This window comes from Sporobolomyces salmoneus, assembly GCF_050403485.1.
Source record: "Sporobolomyces salmoneus JCM6883 DNA, S_salmoneus_JCM6883_v1_ctg6, whole genome shotgun sequence".
Classification (NCBI taxonomy): Eukaryota; Fungi; Basidiomycota; class Microbotryomycetes; order Sporidiobolales; family Sporidiobolaceae; genus Sporobolomyces; species Sporobolomyces salmoneus.
In genome coordinates, this window is record NW_027481157.1 from 609,316 (window position 1) to 635,112 (window position 25,797).

The following is a 25,797-nucleotide window of genomic DNA, read 5'->3' on the forward strand; positions in this document are numbered from 1 at the left end:
CAAGTTTCGACTTGCACGTCTGGGAGTCTTAGATCTAGAAGAGGAGGAGGTGGACCTGGGTTTCGCATCTTGTTCTGTTGTAAAACACGATCGCAAATTTCTCTTTTCGCACTCTTCCGAATCGGGGCTGTTCGTCTGTCTCTGTTGACGAGAGGCGGGGACACTACAGGATGAATGAGAGTAATTCTTTTGCAATTTGTTCGAAAAATGAGAGAGCTATGTACGAGTGAAGATGAGCGAAAAAAGTACAGAAAGCGAGGAAATGTACAGTAACGAGGTGAACGATAAGAGCAAGCGAGCGAGAGAGAGAGAGAAGGAGTTGCAGAATGAGCAGGAGGAATATGAGATGATCTTATCAAGTGTTAAAGATGGGAAGAGTCCGATTTCACGAGGTTTCGTTCGTTCGAGCTGCCTCGCGTTTGATTCCCTCGAGAACGCATTCGATCACGCAGACGTACTGACGGTAGTTTGCCACCATACTCATACGTTGTTCTCGTAGTGCGTTGACTCCGGCGAAAACGGGATCGTCTTGAAGGAGAACCGGAGTAGGATCATCGGAAGGAGGCAGAACTGGATGAGGGCCTGAAATCGATTCGGGTTCGGGACGGCGGAGAGAAGTAGTCGAAGAGCGAGCGGAAAGGGTTTGAGGGGTTGGTCGTTCAGAAGAAGCGGCAGAATGGGAAGGGACGGGGGATGCTCGAGCGGAATCGAGAGATGAGAGAGAGAAGTGAGCGGAGAGGGAGGAAGTTTCGGGATCGCTTGAACGAGTGATCAATTCGGGTCGAGCAGGCGAAACGGCGCCCGATTGGGGAGGCGTAGTATCGACCTCCATTGGGGCGACATCATCTTGAGGTTTCGTTTCTCCAGAGGCGACCGATTCACTTCGTGCCCGCCTCAACATGTCCAGCATCGAGCTGACCATAATGTAGACTCCAGTTCTTCCTACTCCAGCTGAACAATGGGCGAGAATCGGAGGTTCCATTCCGTCGTGGTCTTCGAGTTTCCATCCGATTTCCTGCATGTACTCCGCTTGAGCACGATCGACCTCCTCGATGAGAGCGACGAGTTCGGAAGGATCTGCGGGAATATCAAAATCTGGCCAAGCGCGGTATTGAATGTGTCGAATCTTTCGAGGTCGAGTGTTCGTCGTGGCTGGATCGAATCCTCTTCCTCCGAGTCTCTGAACCGTGAACATCCTCCTGACCGTCTGATCGGCGCGAGTTGTCGGTTTCGATTCCTGACTCTTCGAAGCGCCAAGTTCGGCGTCGGCTGGTGCGAAGAACCCTCCCGAACTACCTCCTCCTCCGAATAATAGGTTTCCGCCAGTCTTCTCTTCCCGTTTCCACTGCTCCTGTTCGTCCTCGTGAGCTTTATCTCCGACGACCCGAACGTCCCAATCAGTTTGACCGCCTTGAGGAGTGATCCAATATCGTCCACACTTTTCTCGACCTCCTTCGTTGAGGTTCGTCAGCATGATGATGACTCCGACTTGTTCTTGAGCGCATAATTGCCAAAAGTCGGAGTAAGTCGCGGGTAGAGGACCTTGCGAAGCGACAAACCGTTTCGAAGAGGGAGGAAGTCGGAGGTGAGAAGCGTTGATGTAATCAGTCGCATGCGGAGAGTGATCGGTGAGCCTGACTCGTCGATACTCGTACTGTGAGAATGCCCGACGAGAACGTCAGTTCTGCAATCAACGCGACGATCCGACAGGGTAAAACTCACTGGGAAGATATTCTTGAATCGATTCAATCCACCCAATTCGACTCCCGCACTAATCCCAAACTTTTTCCACTGCTGTGTCTCCGGACTCTCCTCACCGTCGTCGAGTCCCTGTCCGTTCCTGCCCACTCGCGTATGAGGTGCGCTTTCGACCGCGGTGTGTTTCGCGTGCCATCGGAAAGTTCCTTCGAGTCGTTCCCGTTCTGCGACTTCGAGTTCGTAGAATTGTCGAGCGAGCTTGTCGGCTCGTTGCATCGGTTCTAGAGCTAGAAGATCTTGGAGGAATTGTGGGAGAGTCGGAACGAGGTCGGAAGGCATTTCGGGGAGTTCGACGGGGTTCAGGTTCGCTAGTGATCGATCGAGAGACAGAGCCTGTAACGCGAGGAGAAGCAATTAGCTTGGAATTTCGAGAAGAGAGGGGTGACGAAAGACGTACCTCGCTGTTCTGTCGGATGTTGTCAAAGAACGGATTCGAGCTCATCTTCGCCGCGCCTCGAACGTTCCTGCCCGCATTACTTGCCGACAACTTTGGAGTATCCGGAGATTCTCCTATAGGGCTCGGCAAAGCGTCTTGACTGCCGAGAGTGAGTCCAACTCGTTCACCTTGCGCGGTTGCCGGTTCGTTGCTGCTCTTCCTGCGTTTGCCGAGATTCGGTCGTCGAGATGACGAGCTACCGTCTGAAGAGGGAGATGTAACCGAGATACCGTTTGTCGCTGTAGGCATACCGGAATGAACGAACGCCGAAGTCGAAGCGAGCTGGAAAGCCGCAGTCGGGAGGTTTCGAACTTGTAGAACTGGTCGACCATGTTTCTTCGATCCTGGCGGTGGCTGATTGAGATTGAACTGATTGCTATCGGAGGTAGGGTTCGATCCGGAAGCGAGATCTGGTGAAGGTTGAGCCGACGAAGAGACTTTAGGTGAACCCGATCCAGATTGGAAAAGTTTCGCCTGTTCCGAACCCGAGAACCCTCTCGCCTGAGTCTTGATCGCGTACCATCCTCCCTTGATCCAATGTAACTTTCCCTTGAACCCGGCCCGCTCGAATTTGGCTAATAAACTCGCAACTCCTGATTGTCCCTCGCTCAAAGAAGTCGACTCGGCATCAATCGCAACGATCGTCTCGCACGAGTTCCACGCCGCGAACTGATCTTGCTCATGTTCCGGTAAACCGTCTTGAACTCGGTCGACACCGAATCCAGGTCGTCGAAGGAGAGTCGAAGGAACGCAAACGTTAATCGAAGTCGAGAGCCTTTCCGAGAGGTAGGCGGTGTGAGTACGAATGTCGAGGACGAGCAGAGGGATGTTCGACGAGTCTGCAGAGAGGGAGGTCTGTAGGAGGGAGAAGAGAGTTGTGGGAAGGACGGGAGCGAATCGGTTTGATGATGCAGAATTTGACGAGGCGGAAGCGTTTGGCGGGTTCGAGGAACGGATAGAGGGTCTTGGCGCTAGTTTTCGGGCGCCGGGAGAGGGAAGGGCAAAATTGAAGCCAGAGGTAGAAGAGGAAGTAGTTGAGGGAAGTTGGAATGACGAAATTGATCCTGAATTAGATTGAGGAGTCGAACTAGAAGAGGGGAAATCGAATGGGTTTGACTGAGGTTGCGAGCTAGTAGGAATGAAGGGAGAATGAGCTGGAGGGTAGAGGGGAGTAGGAGGAATGTCGTGGGCAGCGGCGAAACCACCTAGTCGATTGAACTTGTGATTGAAGGCGTTTGAACTCGGACTGAGTGCGAACGAAGACGGCGCCGCACTACCCCATGGATGTTCTTCCTTTGCTTCCTGTTCCCCTTCCTTCCCGTTTGCTGGCGATGACTTTGATTCGGATGATGAACCGGCGAAATTGAACGAATTCCCTGATCCCGTGCCAAAGAAACCACCCGAGTTCTCGTCCTGACCCCCGGCAGTACTTGATCGTGCATCTCCCGGCCACTGATTCATCCCTGTTTTACCTCGACCTGCCCCTGGAGTTGGCGGAACGAAGTAGGAAGAGGGTTCGACGCCGTTCAAGGATTGGGGTGATAATTTGGGGCGGTTGACTGGATTCATCGGTGGTGATGTTTCGCTGTTGATCATGTTCTACTACTGACGAGTCTTCTGTGCTCGCTTCGGGGATGGTCGAGGGTGAGGCAAGATAGAAGTGGCTGAGAAGATCTAGGAGGAATCGCCGATCTGCTGGTTGTGCTCTAGTAGGACATCGGTACCGCTGTACTGTATGGGAGGGTCGAAGTTATGCGGAGAAGTCGTGAGAAAGGAGTAAGCACAACGCCGCTGCTCGCGAGCTCTCTGCCGTCATTTCACTCAGGATTTTTTCTGCATTTTCCGTTCTCAATTCCTGACTTCCACATTGCTAGCTCTACGGTATTGGCACAGTCTTGAAGCTGGTCAGAATGAAAGCCCACTGATTGCATTATTCGTGTTTTTGGACTTCGGAGAGAAGTTTACATTTCGCTTGAGTTCGCGCGAAATTATACGATTGCGAGACCGAATTATCGCAAGCAAGGGGGTCTAAACTTTGTGTTCCGACGACCGAGCACGTACCACAAGTACCGAGGAGACGAAACCAGACAAAACAGGCAGCTGCGAACCAATTTTTCTCAAACACTTTTCGTTCCGTCTACACTCCCTTACTCGCCCATTGCTCAGACCGATCAGTACAACCGCCTCAACTCTTCATTCCAATCCTCTACCGCCGCCCCTTCCTCCGATGAAGGTCTCTTGAACCGCACAGCTAATCCAGCTTCGGCGTTTCGGAAGATGATTTGTTGAAGCTTGGTGTACCTCGTCTCGATCCCCAATCGTGAGATGAAATCCCTCGCGGCAGGTTGGAACTCGTTCTCGGCAAAATCGCTGTCGAAGGACGAAGTTGACGCTTTGTTTCCACAACGATGGAAATTTCCCAGAGTGAGTCGACGGAGATTCGGGAAGAGGTGAAGGAGGGACTGTAGTTCTTCCGCAGTAAGCTGCTCGGGTTGGAGGTGTCGAAGTCGCCAGTCAGTAAAAGTCAACAACGGTGAGATGGGAGTCAAGTCAAGCTCACTCGTTCACTCAGAGCGTCATAATCATCTTCATTTATCTCCTGGTCTCCTCCATTCCCTTCCTCTCTTTGTGAACTTGAACTGACAGGTTGTGCGTTCCGTCGTTCGCCGTCTCCCGGAACCTGCTCCGCGAGCTCTCCTTCGAGTTCTTGAACTGCGAGAATGATCGAGACGTCCTCGATATACAGGAGTGGCGAAGTGTTGTCCCAGTTCAGCGGATGACGGTCGTCGTTCCTCATCGAAGGTACGTCGAGAAACGTGATCGTTTTGAACTTTGGCCCTTGAAGGAGCGAGAGTACCTCGGGCATGATCGTCGTCCATTCCTCTTTATAGCTCGTGAGGGGGTTGAAGCCATGGACTGTCAAAGTCTCGAGAGGGTGCTTCTTCATGTCGTCGTACCAATGAGAGTTTCGGATCGTCGAGGCGAGTTTCTCGGGAAGATCGGTTCGTCCCCAACCACTGTACGCGGCGAATTGTAACCTCTTCGCGTGTGGCATTAATGTCTTGACGAACCCTTCGAGTAGCTCTTCTTCAAGGTCAAGATCGGGATGGACGAGAAACTAGGAAAGACGAACTCCAAGAAAACATGAGCTCAAAGTGACTCAAAACGTCTTCGTAAGGACTAGGTCCGTACCTTGACGTCGGTAATCTTTCCACCGCCTTCGAAAGCTCCATATTCACCCCAGTCCCCAATTGCGATATCGGTCAGTTTTGGGATGTCTTTCGTGAATGAAAATTCCTTGTCTTCTGCTTGTTCCCAGAAAGGGATCTAACAGCAGGATGGATGTCAGTGATACGTCTAAGATACACAAGAGAGACAGACGGGACACTCACCTCAAGGGCTTTCAGATTCGGTAGCGACTTGAGGGCGTCGGTGAACGACTTGCGCAATGTACAGACGTCGCTGTAATCGTTCAACTCGTCGTCGGGTCTACATTAGGCACGCGACGAGGTCAACTGAACCGCTCGAGTCGCGCAAACGATGGGAAGAAACGTACATCCGTTGAGGCAAGAAAGCCAGAATAAGATAAGTAAGGTTCTTCAGGTTCGGTAAGAACAGCGGTGATGCGTCATTGTAGCAATGAGATACCTGACGGAAAAAAAGTCGGAGTGAGCACGAGAAACTGGCGAGGAACATCCGAAGTTTCGCAGACTCACCTCCCAATAAACCTCCTGAACAGATTCTTTCGTCTCCTTCTCCGCATTGAACAGGTGCACCGTATTTGTCCTCCTTCCTCGATCTTGAAACGTGAGCGTTCGAGTGACGAACGGCCTGAACAGTCGAGCGAACTTTCTGCAAGTCATCGCGAGCGAACGTAATTCTTGCCTGCCGAGTCGAGTATAGCGCGACGGCAGCGTAAAGTGCCCGAGTTCGAAAGGAATCGGTGGATTGAAGTGTTCCGCTATCATCAATAGCACCTAGAGAGGGAGGAGAAGCGAGATGGTAAATCGATCAACATGGAATCGCGAAAGGACAGAAGATGGGGACAACTCACCTCGTCAGGTACATTGAGTATCTTTTCTCTGCTTGTCACAAGTACCGAACATGATCCATGATCAGCTTTGCAAGGTCGTGTGAGCCAGAGAGGGGGTTATAACGTTAATCAATTTGCTCACCCGCCGTCAACAGCTCCTTCTCGCTTCTCCAGGTCCCTGGAGTACATGGAGTGATCGGATCAGCTTCATTGTCATGAAACAGACCTCAGGAAGCGCTCACTTTGACTCAATCTTTCCGCCAGGCCCAAATCCATCTTTCATCTTGATCGTTCGATTGTGTCGTGGGATTTACTGGAACGGGCTGCTTGGATAGAAGCGAACCGCTTTGAGATCCTATCCTTTGATGGTACCGGCGAAAAGGCGAGAAAGGAGTAGACAGTCGAGAATAGACACAACAAATTAAAGGTGATCAACGCTTTTCATTCCGCTCACGGGGAGCGAATATTCGTGCATCGTTGTATGATCGGGTCAACGTTTTCCTCCAGTCAGAACTCTTATTCTCAGCTACGTTCACATCGGCGCACCATCGCTTAGCCTTGAGCTTCTGGGGGGAGGAAAGGAAGAACGAACGTTTCTCTCGTCTCTTCGAAGTCGCCGGGAAATCTTGGAAGGAAAGGCAAGGAACTGTAGATTACAAGCAGACAAAACTATCCAAATCGCACCGAAACCTGTACTGAGTACCGTGAGAGAAACCAAGTCGACCAGCGAAGCGAGCGAGACCTTTTGTCGAATTACTCTTTCTTCTTCCTTCCCGCCGCAGGTTTCGCCTTCGCCTTCGGTTTCGCAGCAGCTTTACTAGCTCCAGCTTTCTTCGGAGCTTTACTCTTGATGAGCTTGTCTTTCCCAATCGAAGCTTGAGAATCATCGGAATCTCCTCCATCTTCTTCTTCCGAGAGCCCGTCGGAATCGACCTAAAGCGGCGTGGATCGACACATTAGCACCTCAACAGAGTGAAAGTGAATGGGAGGAGCTAGACTCACGAAAGCTTCTTCGTTGTCGGGAACGTCTCCTCCACCACCGAGTTTCTTCGCTTTCGCTTTCGAGCCATCGTCCTTGTGGAACGGAATAGGATGATCAGAAGAGTTGTACCTATCAAGCACAGCGAGAGTCGTGAGCTTATTCCGTGGCGAGAAGTGAGAAGCAAGCACTCACTTTCGAGTGAAAGCCGATTTCGTCGCGGAAGGAATCGCCTTCAAAACTTCAGTTTCCGAGAACCCTTCCCCGACTCCGAGTTCAACGATCGCGTCCCAGTCCTCCTTCGTGAGGTAGTACTCGTCCATCAATTCTATAACTTCGGGAACCGCTTCCTGTTTTCATGTCAAAGTCGAAACAGGTCTCAGTTTCTTCTCTTCTTACTACGCCGAGAGGGAGGGTACTCACAGCCCCTCGTTCTTGTAAAGGCGTGACGAGTCGAGGGAACAGAGTCGGTAGATAACTTTGTCGAATCTCCCTTCGATCGCCCGAAACCTTCAACCTCATGCGAATTTGAATCTCTCCCAGAAGTCGACCCAACTTTCCTTGACTTGAGTTCTTTCCGAACCAGCTGTTCAATCACACAAGGGCGGTCGTCAGCCACGATCGAAGATGGGGGAAATGACGGAGCGATTATTACGAACGCAGGGAAATTGGCTTGACCTCCTTGACCGTAACAGAAATGAGCGGGTCGGATACACGACATCATACCGTGTAGAGGCATCAAAGACCAATGTTGTTGAGTTCTGATCCATAAGAACGTCGATCAGCTTCCGAACGAGCGACGAGAGATCGAAATCGTTCGCGAGCTCACCCGTGAATCATCGAATCGACCAAATCCCCGTCCGAAATACTATCCGCCGCTTTTGAAGCCAATTCCAAACTCTTGAGGCCGTGTTCAGTTCCCGAACAGTTGTTCGCCGCCGAAAACCTTCCCTTGAGGTAGTTCTCTTGAACGAAGAGGGGCATCATCGCATGATCTTGGAAGTACACGTCGAGCTTGTCGTTGAGAGTCATTCCGGAGACGCTGGATCCAGCTTGAGGTCCGAAGATCTTGGAGTAGAGAGTCCAAGGAGTTTGAAGAGCGTTCTTTTCGTTCATTTTAGCACTAGATAACGAGAAAGGGCAACGAGAGCGTCAATACGAGGGCGTGAGATAGAAGAGAGCAAGCGACTGACAGTTTCTTGCTTTGATCGAAATCGAGAGCTTGAGCGCCGAGCTTGTAGGTCGCGAGCATGTTGACGATTTGACGAATGTCGGATTGAGAACTTTGTACGAGTTGATCGACTACTTTTCCATCGAGTTTCAATCCTTCCCTATAGACGCGCGAAGCGGAAAAGCTCAGTCAGCACTCGAGACGAGGGAAGAGAAAGAGCAAGGTTCCTACTTGAAAGCGATCGACATGATCCTCGAACGAATCTCGTTTGCGGCAGGTCTGGAGAGATGCACGAGGTGTCGGTAACGAGCTGAAAACGAGCAGGAGAAACCTTATTCTCTCACCTCTTGAAAGACATTTGATAAGTGGTGTTGAGCAAAGGTTTCATCTTTGGCGAACTCTTGTCGTTACAAATCGCAATGATCGGTACTTTCGTCTTCTTGATGAACGAGTTGAGCGCTCCGACTCCTCCTCGATCTCCGGCAGACATTCCGTCGACTTCGTCCATGATGATGATCGATTTCTTGTTGACTCCCAATCCCGCTCCGTCCGACTGATGTTCAAAGCACAACTATCAATCACTCGTCGGACTGTGTAGTGGCGAGTAGGAACTCACGTCTTCTCCGGTTGCAGATTTGAAGAAACCTGACAAGGTCGTGTCGGTGATTTTACTCGAGAATGCAGCCTGTAAGCAACCTCGTCAGCCCTCGAGCATTGGACTCTCGGGAATAGCGAGGGAGAGAACGGATCACTTACCTCTAGGAGTTTCTTGCTCCTCGTATCACTCGCGTTCAATTCGAGAACATCGTAATCGTGCAACTTGGCGACCAGATGAGCGGCAGTCGTTTTGCCGATTCCTGGAGGTCCAGAAATCATGACGCAGCGGAAGGTTCCCATCGCATCAGGTCCAGGTTTCTTGAAGTTGCAAGCTACTGATTTCGGCCTTTTCGAAACGACATCGACAAGATTGCCGTCAGCCACTCGAGACTTCGAGAGAGATGAACGAGGAGAAGAGGAGGTCGTAGAGCTCACCAGATCTCCAACCATTTCCCGAGTTTCTCGACAGCTCCTTTGTTTCCGCAGATCTCAGCGAGTTTGCGAGGAGCGTATTTGGTCGTCCACAACTGAGTCATGTGTTCACTACAAGCGCAGGGTTGGTCAGCCATAAGAGAGAGGTGCAGACGAAAGAGAGAGTCGGTGCTCACGGAGCATCTTTCTTCAAAACCATGTCTTTCGCCATCTTCTTGACTTTTTCTTCTTCCTTCTTCTTTGCCTCGAGCACTTTCGGATCATCCGCTTTACTTTTGTTCGTACCGATCATTCTTAAGAATCCGTCTTCGTCAACAGTTTTGATACTGTGTTTCTTGATCATTTCGATTTTCTTCGGTCCTGCGTCTTTTCCCAAGACTACGTAGGAAGTTTTCGATGAGGGTGCAGTAGTGACTCGACTGTATGATATCCGAATCAGTCATCGAAGAATCACGTTGAGGGAGAGAAGAGATTGCTCACCCTCCGTAGCGTTTCACCAAATCTTGACCATCTTCCCTCGACAAACTATCCAACTCTCCCGTAAACACAAACGTCAATCCAGCCAAACAGTTGTCTTCTCCGATCGGAATCTCTTTACTACCCGGATTCGCAGGTCCCTCTCGAGGTTTGAAACTCCATTTCGGTTTCTCGTCTCCTCCTCCTCCTCCCGTTCCTTCTTCCTTCTTGACTTTCTTCGCCGGGGGTACTTTCGCCTTCGTAGATGCTCCTACAGCTTTCTTCTTGATCACAGGTTTCTTATCCTCTTCCTCGGATTCACTCTCTGGTTCCTCCTTTTTCACTCCTTTCCCCTTTCCTTTCCCATTCGTAGTCTCCTTCTTGACCGCAGTCTTTTTCGGTTTCACGTCTTCTTCTTCAGACGACGAGGAGGATACCTCAGCTTTCACACGTTTCTTGGGAGTCGATTTGGTCGAACTCGCCGCGCTCGATTTCGGTTTCGCTTTTGAGGAAGAAGGCTTCGATTCAGAGAGGATTTCGATATCGGAGTCTGAGTCAGAGTCGGGAATACGAGGTGGCATCGTCAGGCTAGGCTAGTCGGCTGAGTCGAGGTCGATGTTGATCAAGGAGTGAAGAAACTGATGACGGGTAGGGGAGAGGGTTGCAGGCTGCTCACGCGAGGATAGATTCGAGTAGGCGTCAGTGACTCTGTTACTTCTCCAATAGCTCGACGCTCGCCCGCAATGAGTGTAGGGAGCGAGAGACGAGGTCATCAATTAATAAGTGAGGATCGGGTACTCACGAGCGCGACTGGTCTTATTGGTAGCTATCGAGACTGACTACAACTTCGCTAGGTATCCGGGTGAGGGCCTCGAGGTGAAAGTGGAAGGAAAGAGTAAGGAAGACCTTCGCGCGCGAATTTCGGCTGCAAGCATTTCGCAAGAAACGCCTCACAAGTATCAGGCAGTTCAATAGATGACAGCAATTGTTACAGGTGGCTGAGGTCGGTGCAACAAAAGAATGACATTGAAAAACTGGAAACGACGAAAGTCAAACCTCCAATAATCTGACATGCTTCCTCGCCTTGGTTGTTGAGAACGCAAGAGATGATCCGTTCTTTCGTACGGTAAACGGGGTGTTCTCTGCGCATCAAAGTTGAGCTCCTAGGTTCTGCGAGTCCTCCATCGAGTCCTTTCTACGATCTTCCGCTCCGAAGTTCTCGAGACTGCGGTCCCAAGAGGGTCAGTGGGCATTTCAAGCACCCCGAAAGGAAGGGAAACAACCACGCACGATGCACCGCTCTTCTGAATCTACTCAACCTCGTTTTTCTCCGGGCCCTGATCAGAATCATCGCACTCGTCCTCCTCCTCCTCCTCCTCATCAGAGTCTGACGATGCCCTGCGCTTGATTCCGTACACGTGAGCCCAATCTTCGCTTTCAAAACCGGCGATTCCGTCAACCTTGACTTGAAACCACTCGAGATCCTTCCTGCTGAAACTTTCCTTCCTCCAGTCGATTTCGATTCGGTCGATATCGAGGTCGTGTTTTGCGGCGAGGGCGAGGGCGTAGTCCAAAGGGTCTTTTTCGCCGTTGAAGTACAGCTCTCCTACCGCTCGATTGTAACATTCGACGACTTGAAGGCGGAAAACTTGAACGAGCTCCGACAGGTTACTTTCGACAGTGAGACCGTATCCTCGCGCTTTCTTCTCCATTTCGACAGCTTCAAGAACGTAATCCGAGGGATATAGATCCCAGGGAAGCCTCCAGTCCGTCATGTCGGATAATGCAGTAACGCCTGGAAACATTGCAAGAGAGTTGCAATCGTCGCCATCGCTTGCATCGCCGGAGATCGCTCGTGCCCCTCGGATGTCGAATGTTTCGCCTTGTTCCAGGCTGTTATAATCGAAATAAAGCCAACGGAGGTGCGGGAGGCGATCCATGGAGAGACTTGTGAAGACTGTGTCGAGATTAGGTCGTTGTCCGTAAAACCCAAGGTCAAGAGAGACAAGATTTGGCATGTTGGCGAGATGACATTGTGTGGATTCGGAATGGAAGGGAGAGTCGAGGTACAGATACCGGAGCTTCGGAAATCGTGGAAGTTGATGGTCAATTGATTCTTTGTCTCGGAGGACGGAAAATGTTGAGAGTCGGAGAGAAACAAGTTCACAATCGAGGATGTCGAAGAATGGACGGAGGGGGTCCGAAGTCGAGCACGCGACGTTGACGGAAGTGATGGCCGCGGATGGGAAGTATTGACGGATTCTGTTGAAGCGATATAAGCCATAGGGAGCTCGAATGGCAACTTGCAGCACTTGACGAGCTGGAGTCCAGGTTTGCTCGTCCTCCTCCTCCTCCTCCTCGTCGTCAGGGATATAGAAAATTTCGACGAAGCGGAGTGTTGGGATTCGGCTCAGACATTCGATAATCAAAGAGATGAGCGGAGTTCTGCGTAGCCGAACTATTCGAAGGGAGGGCAAAAGTGCTGGTTGACTCAATAACCGAAAGCTGAGGTTGTCGTCGGTCTGACGGAAGTCGATTTCAACCAAATTCGGCAGATAGTGTAGAAGTTGTTCGCCGTGAATCGGCTCGTCCTTATTTCGAAGAGACCTCAATACGAGACTCTTGACATAGTGACCTCTGTCTGGTCGAGCGTCGAAAGTAGGTAGGAGCCTGGAGAGGTGTTGCGACGATCGAACAGTAATTTCTTGCGAGATTGCTCGCTCCTGCGAGGGCGCTAGTGACTTCGATATCCCGCGAGGCGTCAACCAGTACCAAGCTGTGATTTCGAAAATGTAGTCGAGGAGTTCAACGGGCAAGCGAGAGAGTCGGTCGACCTGAGCCTGTCAATTTCGAGATCCACCGTCAGCGCTAGAGGTCTTACAGTCGCACGCGGGTCACACGAAGGATAAGTCTCACCTTCGCGGGTGCCTCCATCCGCTGAAGCGCTCTCGGTCGTCCTCCTATCGTCCCTTGTTCAACCTGCAAGATCAAAGGACGAGCGATGAGTTCGGGCTGTCACGAGCGATTCCCAGGGGTGATAACCAACGTACCGGATTATCCATCGCCTTTACGTATTCCCGTGTCGATGTAAAAGCCGGTAGGGAAGAGTAGGGACGAGGAAACCAATCTTGAACATCTTGATCTCCTTCTCCACACATTCCCTTTCGATCCCGACATGCCCGACACTACGACCCGGAGCGATAAGCCACGGACCATATTCCTCGCCGGTATAGGAGGTCCAACCTGTTCCGGCAAGACAACCCTCGCGAAACACCTCGGACGTATCATTCCCTCCTCGACTCTCCTCTTCCAGGATGACTTTGCTCCGCCGAGCGAGAAAGTACCGATGCATCCAGTGCATGGGTTTCAGGATTGGGATGACCCGGCAGGAGCGATCGAGTGGGATAGACAGAGAGAAGCGATCCGCTCGCTGAGGAGAACGGGGGAAATTCCAGGCGAACATGCGTCGCACGATCACCTGAATGAACAAGTACCGGTACCGATCGATGGGGAGCTTGAGAGGAAGTGGAAGGAGAAATTCACGGAATTGTTCGAGGAAATGGAGAAAGAAAATCGAGAGAAACCGTACAGTCTCGTCTGCTCCTAATCGCCCTCATTTGCATTAGAGCTGATCAGGTATTGCGACTGATGCAGATCGGTGGTGATAGCAGAAGGGTTCCTGATGTTGTATGATGAAGAAACGGTCAAAGAGATTGATTCGCGGTTTTTCGTCAGAGAAGATTACGCGACTCTGAAGAAACGAAGGCACGATAGACATGGTTATGTACGTATCCGCTCCGACTCTATCGCCGAATAACGGGTAAGAGATGCTGACTCGCTCGCGATTATGGAATGAACAGCACACGGCAGGTGAGTGAGCATTCAGCTCGGTTTCGCTCTGTTTCGGAATAGGTCACGAATCTAACGGTTTCTGTAGTACAATCTGATCCAGAGGGTTCGTTATGGCGGGTAAGTCTACAATCTTCCTCGTGCACTTCGTCGAATCGACCTGAAAGCTGACCTCCCTTTCTCGTTTAATCGCTTGTTCAGGATCCTCCTGATTACTGGGTCAGCTTCTTCTCCCTCCTCCCTCGCTTTCTCTCACAGAGATTCTGACCTGTGAATCTCCTTGTCTCTCAGGATCTCTGCGTTTGGCCCGCCTACTTGAAGGCTCATCGACCTTTATTCAAATCCGAGCAGGTTGAAACCGGTTCAATCGACGAGAACAAGATCGAAGGAGTCAGGATACTTGAAGCGAGAGAGTTGACGATGGATCGAATGGTCGAATTGGCTCTAGAGGACATTTATTCGAGTTTGAAAGAGGGAAAGGGGAGGGAACGGTGGTGAAAACCATAGAGGCTCTTGGGATTGGATTGAATGAACATGCGACGGCACCGTATTATCGAGGCATGGGTCGAGTACCTCTGGAGAAAGTAACGAAGCATAGTTTTCATTTACGTGAAAAGTTCGGAAAGCGCGGGATATGATATTAGGGAGAAAGTGCAAAGAGAGAACTAATCACACTGAACGACTTGGCACGACGCTCATCCGAAACTTCCTAGAAGTCTCCTCCTCCGTCGTCTCCACCGAAATCGTCCCCTCCTCCGTTATCGTCCTGTTGTCCATCCTGATACCCATCTCGATATGCGTCTTCTTGATTGTTATCCCACTATCCAAGTCGGCGAACCAGGGTCAGCGGAGCACGCTCAAAGGGAAGGAAAACAAGCTTACAGCGTTCATCAACATCGCGCCTCCGAGTAATCCCGCTCCGGCTCCAAGCGCTGCTCCTCCCATCCCCATTCCACCTCCACCCATGCGTCCTCCTCCTCCCATTCCTCCAAATCGCGATTGCTGAGGAGCTCCGTACATCATCTGAGGTTGGTACACGACGATATTCGCGACTTCGAGGAGATAAGCTTGTCGAGCTTCGCCAGCCTTCAGGATCGGTCCTTCAATCTCGATTCCCTCTTCCTTTGCCAACCTGACGAACTCTACTAAGCCTTTCACTGTGTACTCGTCGCCATCATCACACTCGAACTCCGCCAGATGCCAATCGTCCCCGATCAAGGCGTCAACGTCCGACAAGTTTCCTTCCGTCAAAGATCCATTCTCGCCCACTTCGATTCGTGTGCCGATTCGGTGAGGAATGAGATCGAGGTAGAGCGTGTGAAGTGAAGGAAGTCGAGTCGAACCGGAAACGAGAGAATGAAGACGATGGATAGGGATCGAGCCTTCTCCCGATTCGAGGTGTTCAAGGAGAGAAGGATGCCCGAGATGAGTAACCAGATCGTCAGAGAAGAGTGTATTGCCGAGAACGAGGCGTCTGAGTCGAGTGAAGTGGGGGAGAAGGTGGTCGCAGAAGGAACGTTCCGGACTGAATGCTTCCTCAACGAGCTCTAGCTCGATGAGGTGGTGCGGTAGCGCTTGTAGTAGTTCTTCGTAGTTCGACTCGCTGGCTCGGAGTCGAAGGGAAGTGAGGTTTGGACAGAGAGATCAGAAGGAACCGATTGCGACGTCGTCTGCGAAAAGTCCTTCGATCGAGAGGCGAGTGAGATTTCGAGCGGTGGGACCAGCAGGAAATTCTAGATCTCCGTAAGTCCACACGTAATTCTTGAATTCGAAATGGACGAGAGAGTCGAGAGAACAGTAAACAATGAGCGGAAACTGAGGAATTCGGTGACTGCGTCCAACGACACGGAGGGAGCGGAGGTTTGGAGGAGGGAGGACCTAAGCGGAAGAGGCTTCGCTTCGAGAGATCGGTAGAACGTCTGTGCGATTTCCGGATGATCGAGGCGAAGATCCTCAGCCTTCGAAGACGACGAAACAGTGGCTTGAAGGAGGAGTCCATCGAGACTTCGTCGTACTTGTTGAGGGTGACAGCGGTGTCAAATTGTAATGTTCTGATGCCTTCGCCGAGGTGAGGCTCAGCGTTGAGCTTTGCGGCGAGTCGAAGAAGCTTCGTGACTTTCGAAACTTTAATTCGTCGGTAAATACCCGTGATGAGAAAGGGGAGAAGTCGCTTTGAGAGGGGACCGGTGGAGGGTTGATCAAGCGTGTGAGCATAGTCGAAGATCTTGTCGAGGAGTTCATTCGGGAGGAGAGAAAGACGATCGATCTGAAGGAGGACAACGTGAGTGCTTGAACGGTCTCGATGCGGCTCCTCCGTGCTCACCTTGATCATTTCGTGTACCCTCAATCTAACTTGACCTGCTTCCTTCATTTGCTCTGGAGTCGCAGCCATTCGAAGCCTGAAAAATGTGGAGAGGTCAGTGCCGATTCTGGGGTAGAGACTGCCCTATAAGCGTACCTTAGGCGTGACAGACTTTGATAGCTCGCTCTCTTACAACACTGGAGGTCGATCGAGTGAGTTGAGTGAGGTGAAAGAGGGAGAGAAAGCGATCAATCTTTCGGAACGTCTTTCTCCCTCAACCTTATCCTTGACACTCGCTTGAACAGTCCAGACCGATAACAGCACCTCGGAGATCCCTTTCAACTGCGACAGACTCGCGCCGAGTCGTTAGATCGACCCTCAATTCCCCTCATCTCCCGAACTCTCCTTTCCAACTGCGATGCCCTCGCACTACTCTCCTCTGCCAGATACGACCCACGAGCAATCTCCTACAGATTCTGACCTGCCTCTCGCCTCAAAAGGACTGCCGCTACAGCCTCCTGCCTTCCAAATTCCCGACCCTTTCGCTCCCTTCGCCCGTTCAAGACCTTCATTCGACTCGGAGGATAGCAGCGATGATAGCGATGAGCTATTGGAGAACGAAGAAGACAAGGACGCGTTCGGCGAGAAGCTTGAGTCGTCTACGAGGGAAGAGGAAGATCCAGAAGACGCCATTTCGTGGAAGGAACGACGGCGAGCGCAGACTAGGGTACGGAACATTCCTCTCCTCAACCTCCAGTCTCGAGCTCACGACAACCTCCGTTGGATAGCGTCGACGATTCATTCTCGGGGCTATCCTTGCAGTTCCGCTTTGTCTTCTCTTTTCTGGTTTTCTCGTTTCGAATGTCGTCTCTCCCTCAACGGGTTTGCACACTTTCAAAGGACAAGGTCTACAGCTCATCACGAGGGAGCATCTCGAGAATGGAACGTTTTATCCGCACAGCGTAGAATTGAATCGGTTAGCGGAAGGTGAGCTTTAATGTTTCACGCTCTTTTTATCGCGGTAGCTGACGCGCTCGTCAACGCTACAGCTGGAGATGGTGTATACAGTCAGAGGACCGAAACTGGATCAATTTTGCTTGTCGACGTTAACAAGAACGAAACGAGGATTCTCGTCGACGGCGACAAGATTCGAGACGTAAGTTCTCGAGATACCTTTCCCCATCAGTATACGAATCAAGTGAACTGAAGAATGTCACGCCCTCCCGTAGCACGATGGAACGAAACTCGAATGGTATCGCTTCAGTGTTTCAGCCGATCTTGAATACATTCTTTTTGACACGGACTGGACCAAGCAATGGCGACACTCTACCTGCGCAAACTTCTGGATCCATAACATCTCATCTTCGACTACTCGACGTCTGCGCTCTCCTTCTTACCCGCCTCGAACCTCTTTCGCTTCGTTCTCCCGAAGAATCACCACATCGCTTATGTTCACGCGAACGATCTTTACGTGCTTGAGAGTCCGCCTTCACCTCAAGAGAGAAATGAGCCAACTCGTATCACCAGGGATGGAACCGCGACGACGTTCAATGGAGTTCCGGATTGGGTTTACGAAGAAGAAGTCAGCCTTTTTCTCACGTTTCCTGTCAATACGACTCGATGCTGATATCGTGATGTTGCAGGTCTTCTCTTCAGATGTCACGACTTGGTGGTCACCGACAGCAAACAAACTCGCTTTCCTCTCTTTTGACGAACAAGAAGTCCCAGAATATCAATTCCCGATCTACAACTCTGACTGGTCGATCGGAGGAGCCGACACATACCCTTCTCACACGATCATGCGATACCCGAAAGCTGGATACCCGAATCCGAAAGTACGGCTAAGAGTTTTCGACCTCGAACAATACTTGAATTCGGCGCAAGATCGTCAATGGACGCGTGAAGCGGATGTCGAGAAAGCGACGAAAGAGTTGGTATTCGAGAACCCGTTCCGAGATGACGATGTTGTGATTTCGGAAGTTGTTTGGGTCGGAGAGAACGAGTTGATGGTCAAAGCGACGAACAGGATCGCGACGATCGAGAGAGTTGCTAGCTTCGAATTCGTCAACGCGAACGAGTTGAAGGATGAGAGGATTTTGGTCGGTAAAGTTGTCAGGGAGGTCGATTTCGAAAAGCTCGACGGCGGTTGGGCGGAACCTGTGAGATTAGCTCTCTTCTTACTGCGATGACTCCGTCTGACGAGGCCTTTCATACAGGGCTCAAACATCGTCGGCATCTCTTCGACCGTAACGCTTCACTCTCAATCGACGACTGCTCCGATTCCTTCTTACCCTCCCGGTTACCTCGACATTCTTCCTTCGCCTTCCGGATTCAACCATCTCGCCTATTTCTCTCCCGCTATTCGAAAGATCCCGTGTTCTTGACCGAGGGAGAGTGGGAAATCGACGGTAAGATCCAGATGGTCGACGTTCAGCGAGGTCTAGTGTGAGTTTTCTCTCTCGGTCGGTAGTTAAACAATGTGCTAAGCAACCATCCACCTCGCCCCTCAGCTACTTTATCGCTGCCAATCCATCGATCGAACGACACCTTTACTCGGTACCGCTGCCGACTTCTCTCTCTCAGCTATCCGAGCTTCGAGCTGGAAAGACCAAACCTGTAGCTCCTACCGCTCTCTCCGAGACGAAAGAACGTGGTCATTACTCTGTCAGCTTCTCACCGTTCGGAGGAATTTATCAGCTCAACTATGGTTCGTGTTTCCTCTCGTTCGTGATCGACTCAAAAGACTGTAGCTGACCTTTTCGTTTCCGATCTTCCTAGAGGGTCCTGGTATTCCTTGGCAGAAACTCGTCAAAGTCGACGATCCAGGTGTGTAGATCTCTCTGTCTCGCTTGCACTTCTCTTGAAGCGCTGACTTTCGGGTTGATCCGGTAGATTTCACTCACGTCTTGACGAATAACTCCGCTCTCCGTACAATCGATTCGGGATTCCAACGTGCCGAGGTTAGTTATCCTACAATCTCAATCGACTCTCTACTCAAGACCGACGTCGATTCGACGAAAGAGAAGAAAATCGAACTGAATTTGATGGAGCTCAGACCGCCTGTCATGGATGTCTCTGGACGAACCAAGTATCCTGTACTCTTTCAAGTGTACGTTCCTTCTCTATGACTCTGACCCGAGCTACGTCGACGCTGAACCTCGTCAGGTGAAACGACAGATACGGAGGACCGAACTCTCAAATGGTTACGACGAAATTCCAACGAGATTGGCAGCACTACATCTGCACTGCCTCGGGATACGTTATCGTCAGAGTTGATCCTCGAGGTACCGGATTCAGAGGGAGAGAACATCGAGTCTTGGTTAAGAATCGGTTGGGAGAAGTCGAGAGGAGTGATGTGATCGAGGCAGCTAGGTGAGCCGCTTTCTCGCTCGCAAAGAAGTACAGACGACTGACAAGGATGTTGGTGAACAGACAGCGGTCGCAGCTTCCTTACAGGAGCTCGATTTGCCACTTGATCCACTGAGAGACCGGCAATGATAACGCGCCTAACACGGATTATATGAGCGAGAACTCTTAGGCAGCGTTTGATTGTACGCAAGCTAGAACTGTTATGGAGCAATTTCTGTAACGCGGCGTTCTGCGTGTCATGGGACCCCGATTTCCCGACGTTCGTTCCCGAATTTTTTTCTCTACTTCACCCAAGTTACTCAAAAAGCATGTAGACGTACCTTCACGCTCTCTAGCGAGACGAACGAGACGAGAGGGAACTTAAGCTGTAGAGAGGGAACTTAAGCTGTTGAGAAGGAAGAATCTACGGAATGGATATGTCGCAATATAAAAAGGATAAATAGGGTCAAGACAAGCCAACGAATACCGATTGACCACTACTGACGTCGAACATGGTGCCTTAGGCGCGTTGGCGATGTAGAGGTGCCCAAAAGATGGCGGCAAAGCGGCTCGTTCATAGAAAGAGATTCGAGGAGATTGACAATGGTAGCATCATGAGCCGAAGTTTGCTTCTGACCTCGACCGCAGGCAATGGTTGTGTTGCCTGATACGAAGTGTGAGTGCCATTTGCCGTCTGCATCGGTTCGATCGTCCCATCGCCAACGAGGAACGTCTTCTGTCTGTTGAGTCTCGAAGGGACATTGTGTGAGGAGTGAAGCTCGTCGAAGTTTGGTGACGGGATCTACCTCAGAAAGGTGGAGTCAGTCTAGGGGACAACGGATCAGAGGAAGAGCAAAGGTACTCACCAATTTCTCGACCCTCTTCAAAAGCATTCTCCTCCCGACTACGCTTTCTCATCTCTCCACGAGTTTCCCTACTCTTTTGCCTCTGCTCTAGTTCCAATGCATTGGCTTTGCTCTTTATGACCGCCGCATTCTTCTCGAGTAGTTCGTCGACCCAACGATCAATTTCGCACTGTCGTCCTTCTCTGACTAGACCTCCCATGTGAGCTTCGAAAAGATCAGAGATGACTTTCTGCGAATGGGCTAGCGGCCGCCATCCCTGTCTCGGTTTCGCCGGAGGAGGAGGTTCGAGGAGATTGCGATCCAGTTCGTAGTACCATCCTACGTAGGACTGAGCAGAGTTCGTTTCGATTTGATCGCGCATGATCTGATCCATCGACGAGTCATCGACTCAGCTATCCGACCACATCAAAAGAGACGGATAGAGAGAGAGCTGACCGATAGAACTCCTGCACCGAAACCAGGGAGCAATCGACTCAACCCTTCTGAGTAGGCCTGATGTAACTTCCCGTCTCCTAACCACTCTAACGTTCGATACGAAGCGATCTCGTAGTCGTAGATCTCGAGCTCGCTCGAGTCCTTCGAGAAAATGAGAAAATCTTTGCTTGCGACCGCTTGACGAGCGAGCTTGGGGTCAAGGATTGCTGGAAGAGGTGGCAGATCTCTGTAGTTGATGGCCAGAGGTGAAGGAGTCCAATTGAAGCTGGTGGGAGGAGGAGAGCGTGGTCTAGGGAAAATGAAACGAGTGTCTGAATCGGAACGACTGGAAGGGGTAGAAGACGTCATTGAAGGATAGAGGAGTGATTAGTCGGATCGTAGGTGTACACTAGGAGTGGAAATCCAGGGTTCAGTGAGAGGAAGGGAGTCTTGATGAACGTTCTTCTCCTTCTGTCCTTTAACCTCGATTTGGAACGTCGATAGATCAACACGAGAAGTAGCTCTAACTCTTGCGACACGCTCTATTACCCCAACACTGCTGTTTTCACCTGCTCGCTCCGCCTACAGCAGTGAGTAGAAACCTTGTCATTTCATCAATCTTCTGCCTCTGGAAGCCCTGACGTTCAACCTGTGCCTCGTATGGGATAGTTCTATCAGTCTGGGACATCTAGATCCCACCCCTGGAAATCCTCAGCTTCTCTCTCATTCTCCCTCTATTTCTCTCGCCAAACTTGCTCATCTTCGTTTCCCAACTCTCCCGCGCAGGGTATCGACGCAGGCTCTCGTTCCAAGCTAGGAACCACCAGAAATTACCAGTGCTCGATTGGCCGGAAACCAAGTCTAAACGGAATCACCATGACTCGACAAAGCAACGCAAACTCTTCCTCAACCTACAAACTTCCTGTATTCGGTGGGAACGTGCGAAGATATAGCGTAGGAGAGGTTACGAAAGCGATGGTCAGACGATCTGGTCGGTGACGATTTCTCGTGAACGAGAGAGCGAAACCTATGAGAAACGGTCGACGGATTCAATTCTATCGGTGTAAGCCTTTTCACATGACAATGGTGGAGTACCTTTGACCGTCTCTTCTGATCCAGCTTCGCACTTTCCTCAGGTCTGACTCTCGGTCCTTCGTTTCGGCTTCGCCTCGACCTATCTCGTCAACTGAAGATTTGTTCATTTCTGTCTTCCTCCGCCTCTCTCCCATCGGTTGCCTCTGAGCTGGACAAGGCGGGCGACTCGTATCATCTCGGACTCAATGCATTGCGTCGGATCGCTACAAGTCGTTGACGAGGGCAGCTATGGTCGGGCCACGAGCCATGAGATGTCGAAAGGATACTCAACTCACCTCGAACAGTTTGATTTGGTGCGCACTCGTCTCTCTCGATGACTCCTATCATATCGTGCTTATCCTCAGTATGCAGCAGCACCTCGCATATCGCAACGCGACTTGGCCTGTCCGTTTCGAAAATGTTTCATCGTTTTCGACCTACAGTATCCCTTCTTCAATTCACCTCCGTGTATCGCCATTGCATCGTCTCTGGAGGCTGGTGAAATGCTAATTGAGCAGCGGCCGGTCTCAGGTTCGAGTTTGTAGAAGTAACATCTAGATTTTGTCAAATGCATTGCTATTTCTCGCAAGAGATCAGATCTCGAAAGTTCTCCCTTACTGTCGTATAATTTCGATTCTCCTCAGTGTCGAGGCAGTTGCATGCTGTTCTCACTCTCGAGCTCATCGTCGAAATCTTGCGAAATGCCAATGTTGAGCGATTCAGAACGTGAGCTCATTGACAGAGTGAGTCTTTGTAGCATGTTCTAGCACCTCATACGCCTCTTCTAACAGTTATGATAGCCAAGGAAGTTGTCGCAAGCGAGTTGAAGGGGTCGCGAAATCGCTCTCGTGCTTCTGGCCTCCAACTACTCACGCCACCAACAGAGATCCCACCATAAGTCTTCTCTATACGTAAGTCAAGCCTCTCTACACCTGAAGTCGCCGCACTGGAGTCCACCCACCCCCTCGAACGAGTTATTGGGATTGTCAACTAACGTCCCCCAACTTCTCCCGCTGTATCTCTACCCCTTCCATTCGCTCTCATAGATACACAGATGGTTCGAGGGTCATCCAAGAATGTCAATCGACGTGCTCGTCGAGTCGCTCGAGACAATGTTGTTAGATTCGATGAACCCCCTGTTTCAAGTGAGTTCAGTCATCCTCCCATAGCAGTGTGTACTGATGCTCCGCACTAATCTCGATAGACTATCCAAATCTTTCGAACCTTTCCAAGTCCCTTCCGTCTTCGTCGAAATCTGGTGACAATGGAGATGGAGAGATCGGAATGAATATCGATTCGGTAGGGCTAGGAGGGTCGGGTTCCTCCGGAGGACTGCGAAGTGCGTAACGTCTCCCTCGGACTCATGCACAATCCCTGTCCTGATCGGGGATATTTGGATTGTTCGACAGGGTCGAGTCGTAAACCCGTCGCTCTCCAAGAAGCTCATCCCTCGGATGAGCCTTCCGAGAGCGACGGAGATGAAGATGACGACGAAGTGGAGAAGCCGGTCACTAGGAGGCGAGCGAAATCGCGAGGCAGGAGGGAACCCGAGGTCGAATCGCAATCGGAAAGTTCAGAATTGGAGTCAGAGTCCGAGTCAGAGTCCGAGTCAGAGTCAGAATTAGAGGGATCGAGGGGAGGTAGAACCGAATTCGTGGGCGGAGCGAGAACCGGGCAGAAGAGAAAGGCGAAGGGAGGGGGAGGGGGGGAGCAGGAGGAAAGAAACAGAAGTTAGCAGGAGGAAAAGTCAAGAAATCGGAAGCAGGAACCAGGCTTTCAAAGCACACTCTCAGTGATGAGGCCGAGGAGGAGAAAGATACCTCACGTGCGAGATTTGAGAGGGAAGTTGTTAGTCAAATCGGAGAATTGGAAGATTTAGTATTTCCCGAGGGAGCCGAGGATGACGACAAAGCTTTGTCAGCGGTTCAAAGAAACAGTACGTCCTCACACCTCCATGCTCATGAGCGGCCGACGACTGAGTACATCTTCTCTGCAGAATTCTTCATTCGAGCGTCCGAACTCAATGAATCATGTTCGTACCGCTTCGATCTCAGATTCAATCGTGACCCTGTTCGACTGACTCATACTCGACTTTTTCGCGTAGTCAACTCCTCTCTCGACGTTCCGTCGATCACTCAATGCTCATGTCCCGTTGCTCGCATTCTCGCCTCCTACCCAACCTCGCCGAAATCCTCAAACACTTCTACCTCTCCCGCTTCGGCCTCTTCCTCATCGTCTTCAACACCAAGCTCGACAGTCCAACCAACCTTCATCATCAACCTACTCGACGGTATTGGGGAGAAGTACGATGAGGATATATTGCACTCTGCGAAAGAACAACTCCACGTTCTAAGTCACGACTCCTCGGAAGGTGTAGAAGGGAGGAGGATCACAGTTTCGATTTGGAATTTACTTGTCGAAACATTGAAAGAAGATCTGAAGGATCTACCCAAGAAACTTTTGAACGACGTTCTCTCTCTCCTCGTCGAGTAAGTTCACCCTACTCCATCTCGATTACTCAGTCTTTCGCTGACTCTCAATACGTATGTAGGCCACGAGGTTCTCACCTTGATGGTTTAGGTGAAAATGGTTATTATCCACCGACCGGTTCGAAGAAGAAATCATGTTTTACTCTCAACAAGTTGCAAGCCAAGCACCCAAACGACGAGGTGTGTACTCTCTACGTCTCTCTGCTCGGGTCTCCGCTCGAGGTACTGATCCACCTTTGAGTACGGTTCTGAATAGTGCTTTTTCTCGGACCTCCTCAACCTCGAATTCCCGATTCCCTACGGCGAAACGGGCGCAAAATCGCCCTACCTGTCTCTCCCTCAACTTGAGAAGTATCCTCGAGCTCTAGCGATCCTCAATCAACGTTTGGTCGATCTTCAGCTCTCGTTCACAATTTTCCGTCTCAAGCGAGGCTCTCTTACGATCTGCGCTGGAGTACAATCGGGAGAGCTTGCTGAGGAAGCTGTCTCTATCGTTCGTCGTTTGTACGGCCTGTCGTCGGCGAAAATCGATTCGATAGTTTCGGTACCTGAATTCAAAAATCGTCATGGTTCGTATTCTGCGGGTGTTACCACAGTCTCTTCGGTACGTTCACAGTCTCTCTACCTTCTCTCTCGGTGATCGTTGACTCACGGAAGTCGCCTCGTTCATAGGTAGTCGTTTTCAATCCCGATGGCAGCTTTCGTTCGGTTCTCCCTCTTCCTTATCACTGGTGTGCGGGAGCGGTGGCAACGAAGTTTACTGGTAGAAACTACTTGACTTACTGTAAGATGGTTGCTCTGGTTAGTCGCCGTTTCCTGATCACTTTCGAGGGAGAGATAGCTAATCGAAAAGCTCCCATCTCACAGGAGGGTGTTGAGGAGGGTTATGAATGGATGAGAACAGGAGGTGTATCTCTCGGTGAGTATCCTGTTCCTACTCACCCTCTCCAGCGATCTCACGAGAGTTTCTTCAATACAGGAGTTTCGGGAGTATTCGCAAAGACAGCTGCTCCTCGCCCTTCATCAAAGAAAGCGCCTCGTGGTCTGGACAAAGTGATTGAGATGAAGAAACTCCGTGGGGAGGAGAAATTGACGGGAGTGGTACCGAAATTTGGAGATATGGCTCCCTGGGTTAGCTACGAGATTCAAACGATGGTAGATGCCCATTTTCCGCATCTGGAGTTGGAAGATGATACGCAGGGTATTGGAGACGAGACTTTACTGGGTGTCTACGCTAGATTGAAAGCTGAGAAAGCTGGTCAAACAAGTCAGTTTTCATGTTTTCGATCTCTTCCTCTTTCGCAACGTGTACTGACGCTTCGCTTGCTCGACAGAGATGAGTACGGAGGATGAGTTCGAAGGAACGAATATGTCACAATCGAGAGCTGCAGGTTTCCGAGGAGCGAGAACTAGTAAGTTTCTGTTCAGTTCGACTTTCGCATGTAGAGGTGACTGACGCTTCGCTTGCTCGACAGAGATGAGTACGGAGGATGAGTTCGAAGGAACGAATATGTCACAATCGAGAGCTGCAGGTTTCCGAGGAGCGAGAACTAGTAAGTTTCTGTTCAGTTCGACTTTCGCATGTAGAGGTGA

At 50.8% G+C, this 25,797-nt stretch overlaps 9 protein-coding genes across 9 annotated transcripts; 4 read left to right on the forward strand and 5 right to left on the reverse strand.

The window, feature by feature from the left end:
• Window positions 1–385: 385 nt before the first annotated feature.
• Window positions 386–3,790, reverse strand: JCM6883_006789 (uncharacterized protein; the record flags this gene model as incomplete). The annotated part of the gene is made up of 3 exons (XM_076629810.1): window positions 386–1,654; window positions 1,723–2,091; window positions 2,156–3,790. The coding sequence occupies 3 exons, from the start codon at window positions 3,788–3,790 to the stop codon at window positions 386–388; spliced, it is 3,273 nt and encodes a 1,090-aa protein (XP_076490437.1).
• A 575-nt stretch (window positions 3,791–4,365) lies between these two features.
• Window positions 4,366–6,162, reverse strand: JCM6883_006790 (uncharacterized protein; the record flags this gene model as incomplete). The annotated part of the gene is made up of 6 exons (XM_076629811.1): window positions 4,366–4,677; window positions 4,755–5,312; window positions 5,387–5,521; window positions 5,587–5,683; window positions 5,751–5,842; window positions 5,911–6,162. The coding sequence occupies 6 exons, from the start codon at window positions 6,160–6,162 to the stop codon at window positions 4,366–4,368; spliced, it is 1,446 nt and encodes a 481-aa protein (XP_076490438.1).
• An 818-nt stretch (window positions 6,163–6,980) lies between these two features.
• RFC1 (replication factor C subunit 1) lies at window positions 6,981–10,443 on the reverse strand (the record flags this gene model as incomplete). The annotated part of the gene is made up of 14 exons (XM_076629812.1): window positions 6,981–7,160; window positions 7,230–7,338; window positions 7,402–7,556; window positions 7,630–7,792; window positions 7,866–7,967; window positions 8,036–8,329; window positions 8,400–8,537; window positions 8,609–8,656; window positions 8,722–8,930; window positions 8,994–9,062; window positions 9,134–9,320; window positions 9,410–9,517; window positions 9,583–9,825; window positions 9,887–10,443. 14 exons carry the CDS (start codon window positions 10,441–10,443, stop codon window positions 6,981–6,983), a joined length of 2,562 nt encoding a protein of 853 aa, XP_076490439.1.
• A 568-nt stretch (window positions 10,444–11,011) lies between these two features.
• JCM6883_006792 (uncharacterized protein) lies at window positions 11,012–12,924 on the reverse strand (the record flags this gene model as incomplete). Its single annotated transcript, XM_076629813.1, has 5 exons — window positions 11,012–11,087; window positions 11,219–11,657; window positions 12,030–12,702; window positions 12,779–12,841; window positions 12,913–12,924. 5 exons carry the CDS (start codon window positions 12,922–12,924, stop codon window positions 11,012–11,014), a joined length of 1,263 nt encoding a protein of 420 aa, XP_076490440.1.
• A 113-nt stretch (window positions 12,925–13,037) lies between these two features.
• NRK1 (ribosylnicotinamide kinase) lies at window positions 13,038–14,209 on the forward strand (the record flags this gene model as incomplete). The annotated part of the gene is made up of 6 exons (XM_076629814.1): window positions 13,038–13,447; window positions 13,517–13,646; window positions 13,723–13,732; window positions 13,800–13,831; window positions 13,913–13,930; window positions 14,003–14,209. 6 exons carry the CDS (start codon window positions 13,038–13,040, stop codon window positions 14,207–14,209), a joined length of 807 nt encoding a protein of 268 aa, XP_076490441.1.
• A 211-nt stretch (window positions 14,210–14,420) lies between these two features.
• Window positions 14,421–16,103, reverse strand: JCM6883_006794 (uncharacterized protein; the record flags this gene model as incomplete). The annotated part of the gene is made up of 4 exons (XM_076629815.1): window positions 14,421–14,531; window positions 14,594–15,314; window positions 15,727–15,977; window positions 16,035–16,103. 4 exons carry the CDS (start codon window positions 16,101–16,103, stop codon window positions 14,421–14,423), a joined length of 1,152 nt encoding a protein of 383 aa, XP_076490442.1.
• A 328-nt stretch (window positions 16,104–16,431) lies between these two features.
• On the forward strand, window positions 16,432–18,397 carry JCM6883_006795 (uncharacterized protein; the record flags this gene model as incomplete). Its single annotated transcript, XM_076629816.1, has 5 exons — window positions 16,432–16,740; window positions 16,802–17,000; window positions 17,063–17,169; window positions 17,243–18,172; window positions 18,230–18,397. 5 exons carry the CDS (start codon window positions 16,432–16,434, stop codon window positions 18,395–18,397), a joined length of 1,713 nt encoding a protein of 570 aa, XP_076490443.1.
• Window positions 18,398–18,432: 35 nt separating this feature from the next.
• JCM6883_006796 (uncharacterized protein) lies at window positions 18,433–19,389 on the forward strand (the record flags this gene model as incomplete). The annotated part of the gene is made up of 5 exons (XM_076629817.1): window positions 18,433–18,458; window positions 18,524–18,720; window positions 18,792–18,839; window positions 18,906–19,122; window positions 19,191–19,389. The coding sequence occupies 5 exons, from the start codon at window positions 18,433–18,435 to the stop codon at window positions 19,387–19,389; spliced, it is 687 nt and encodes a 228-aa protein (XP_076490444.1).
• Window positions 19,390–22,769: 3,380 nt separating this feature from the next.
• On the forward strand, window positions 22,770–25,757 carry JCM6883_006797 (uncharacterized protein; the record flags this gene model as incomplete). Its single annotated transcript, XM_076629818.1, has 13 exons — window positions 22,770–22,860; window positions 22,920–23,054; window positions 23,125–23,286; window positions 23,394–23,651; window positions 23,712–23,747; window positions 23,820–24,204; window positions 24,267–24,384; window positions 24,461–24,808; window positions 24,877–25,005; window positions 25,072–25,123; window positions 25,184–25,471; window positions 25,539–25,616; window positions 25,680–25,757. Coding segments are annotated over 13 exons (2,158 nt in total), but the record flags the coding sequence as incomplete, so codon positions are not given.
• Window positions 25,758–25,797: the final 40 nt, after the last annotated feature.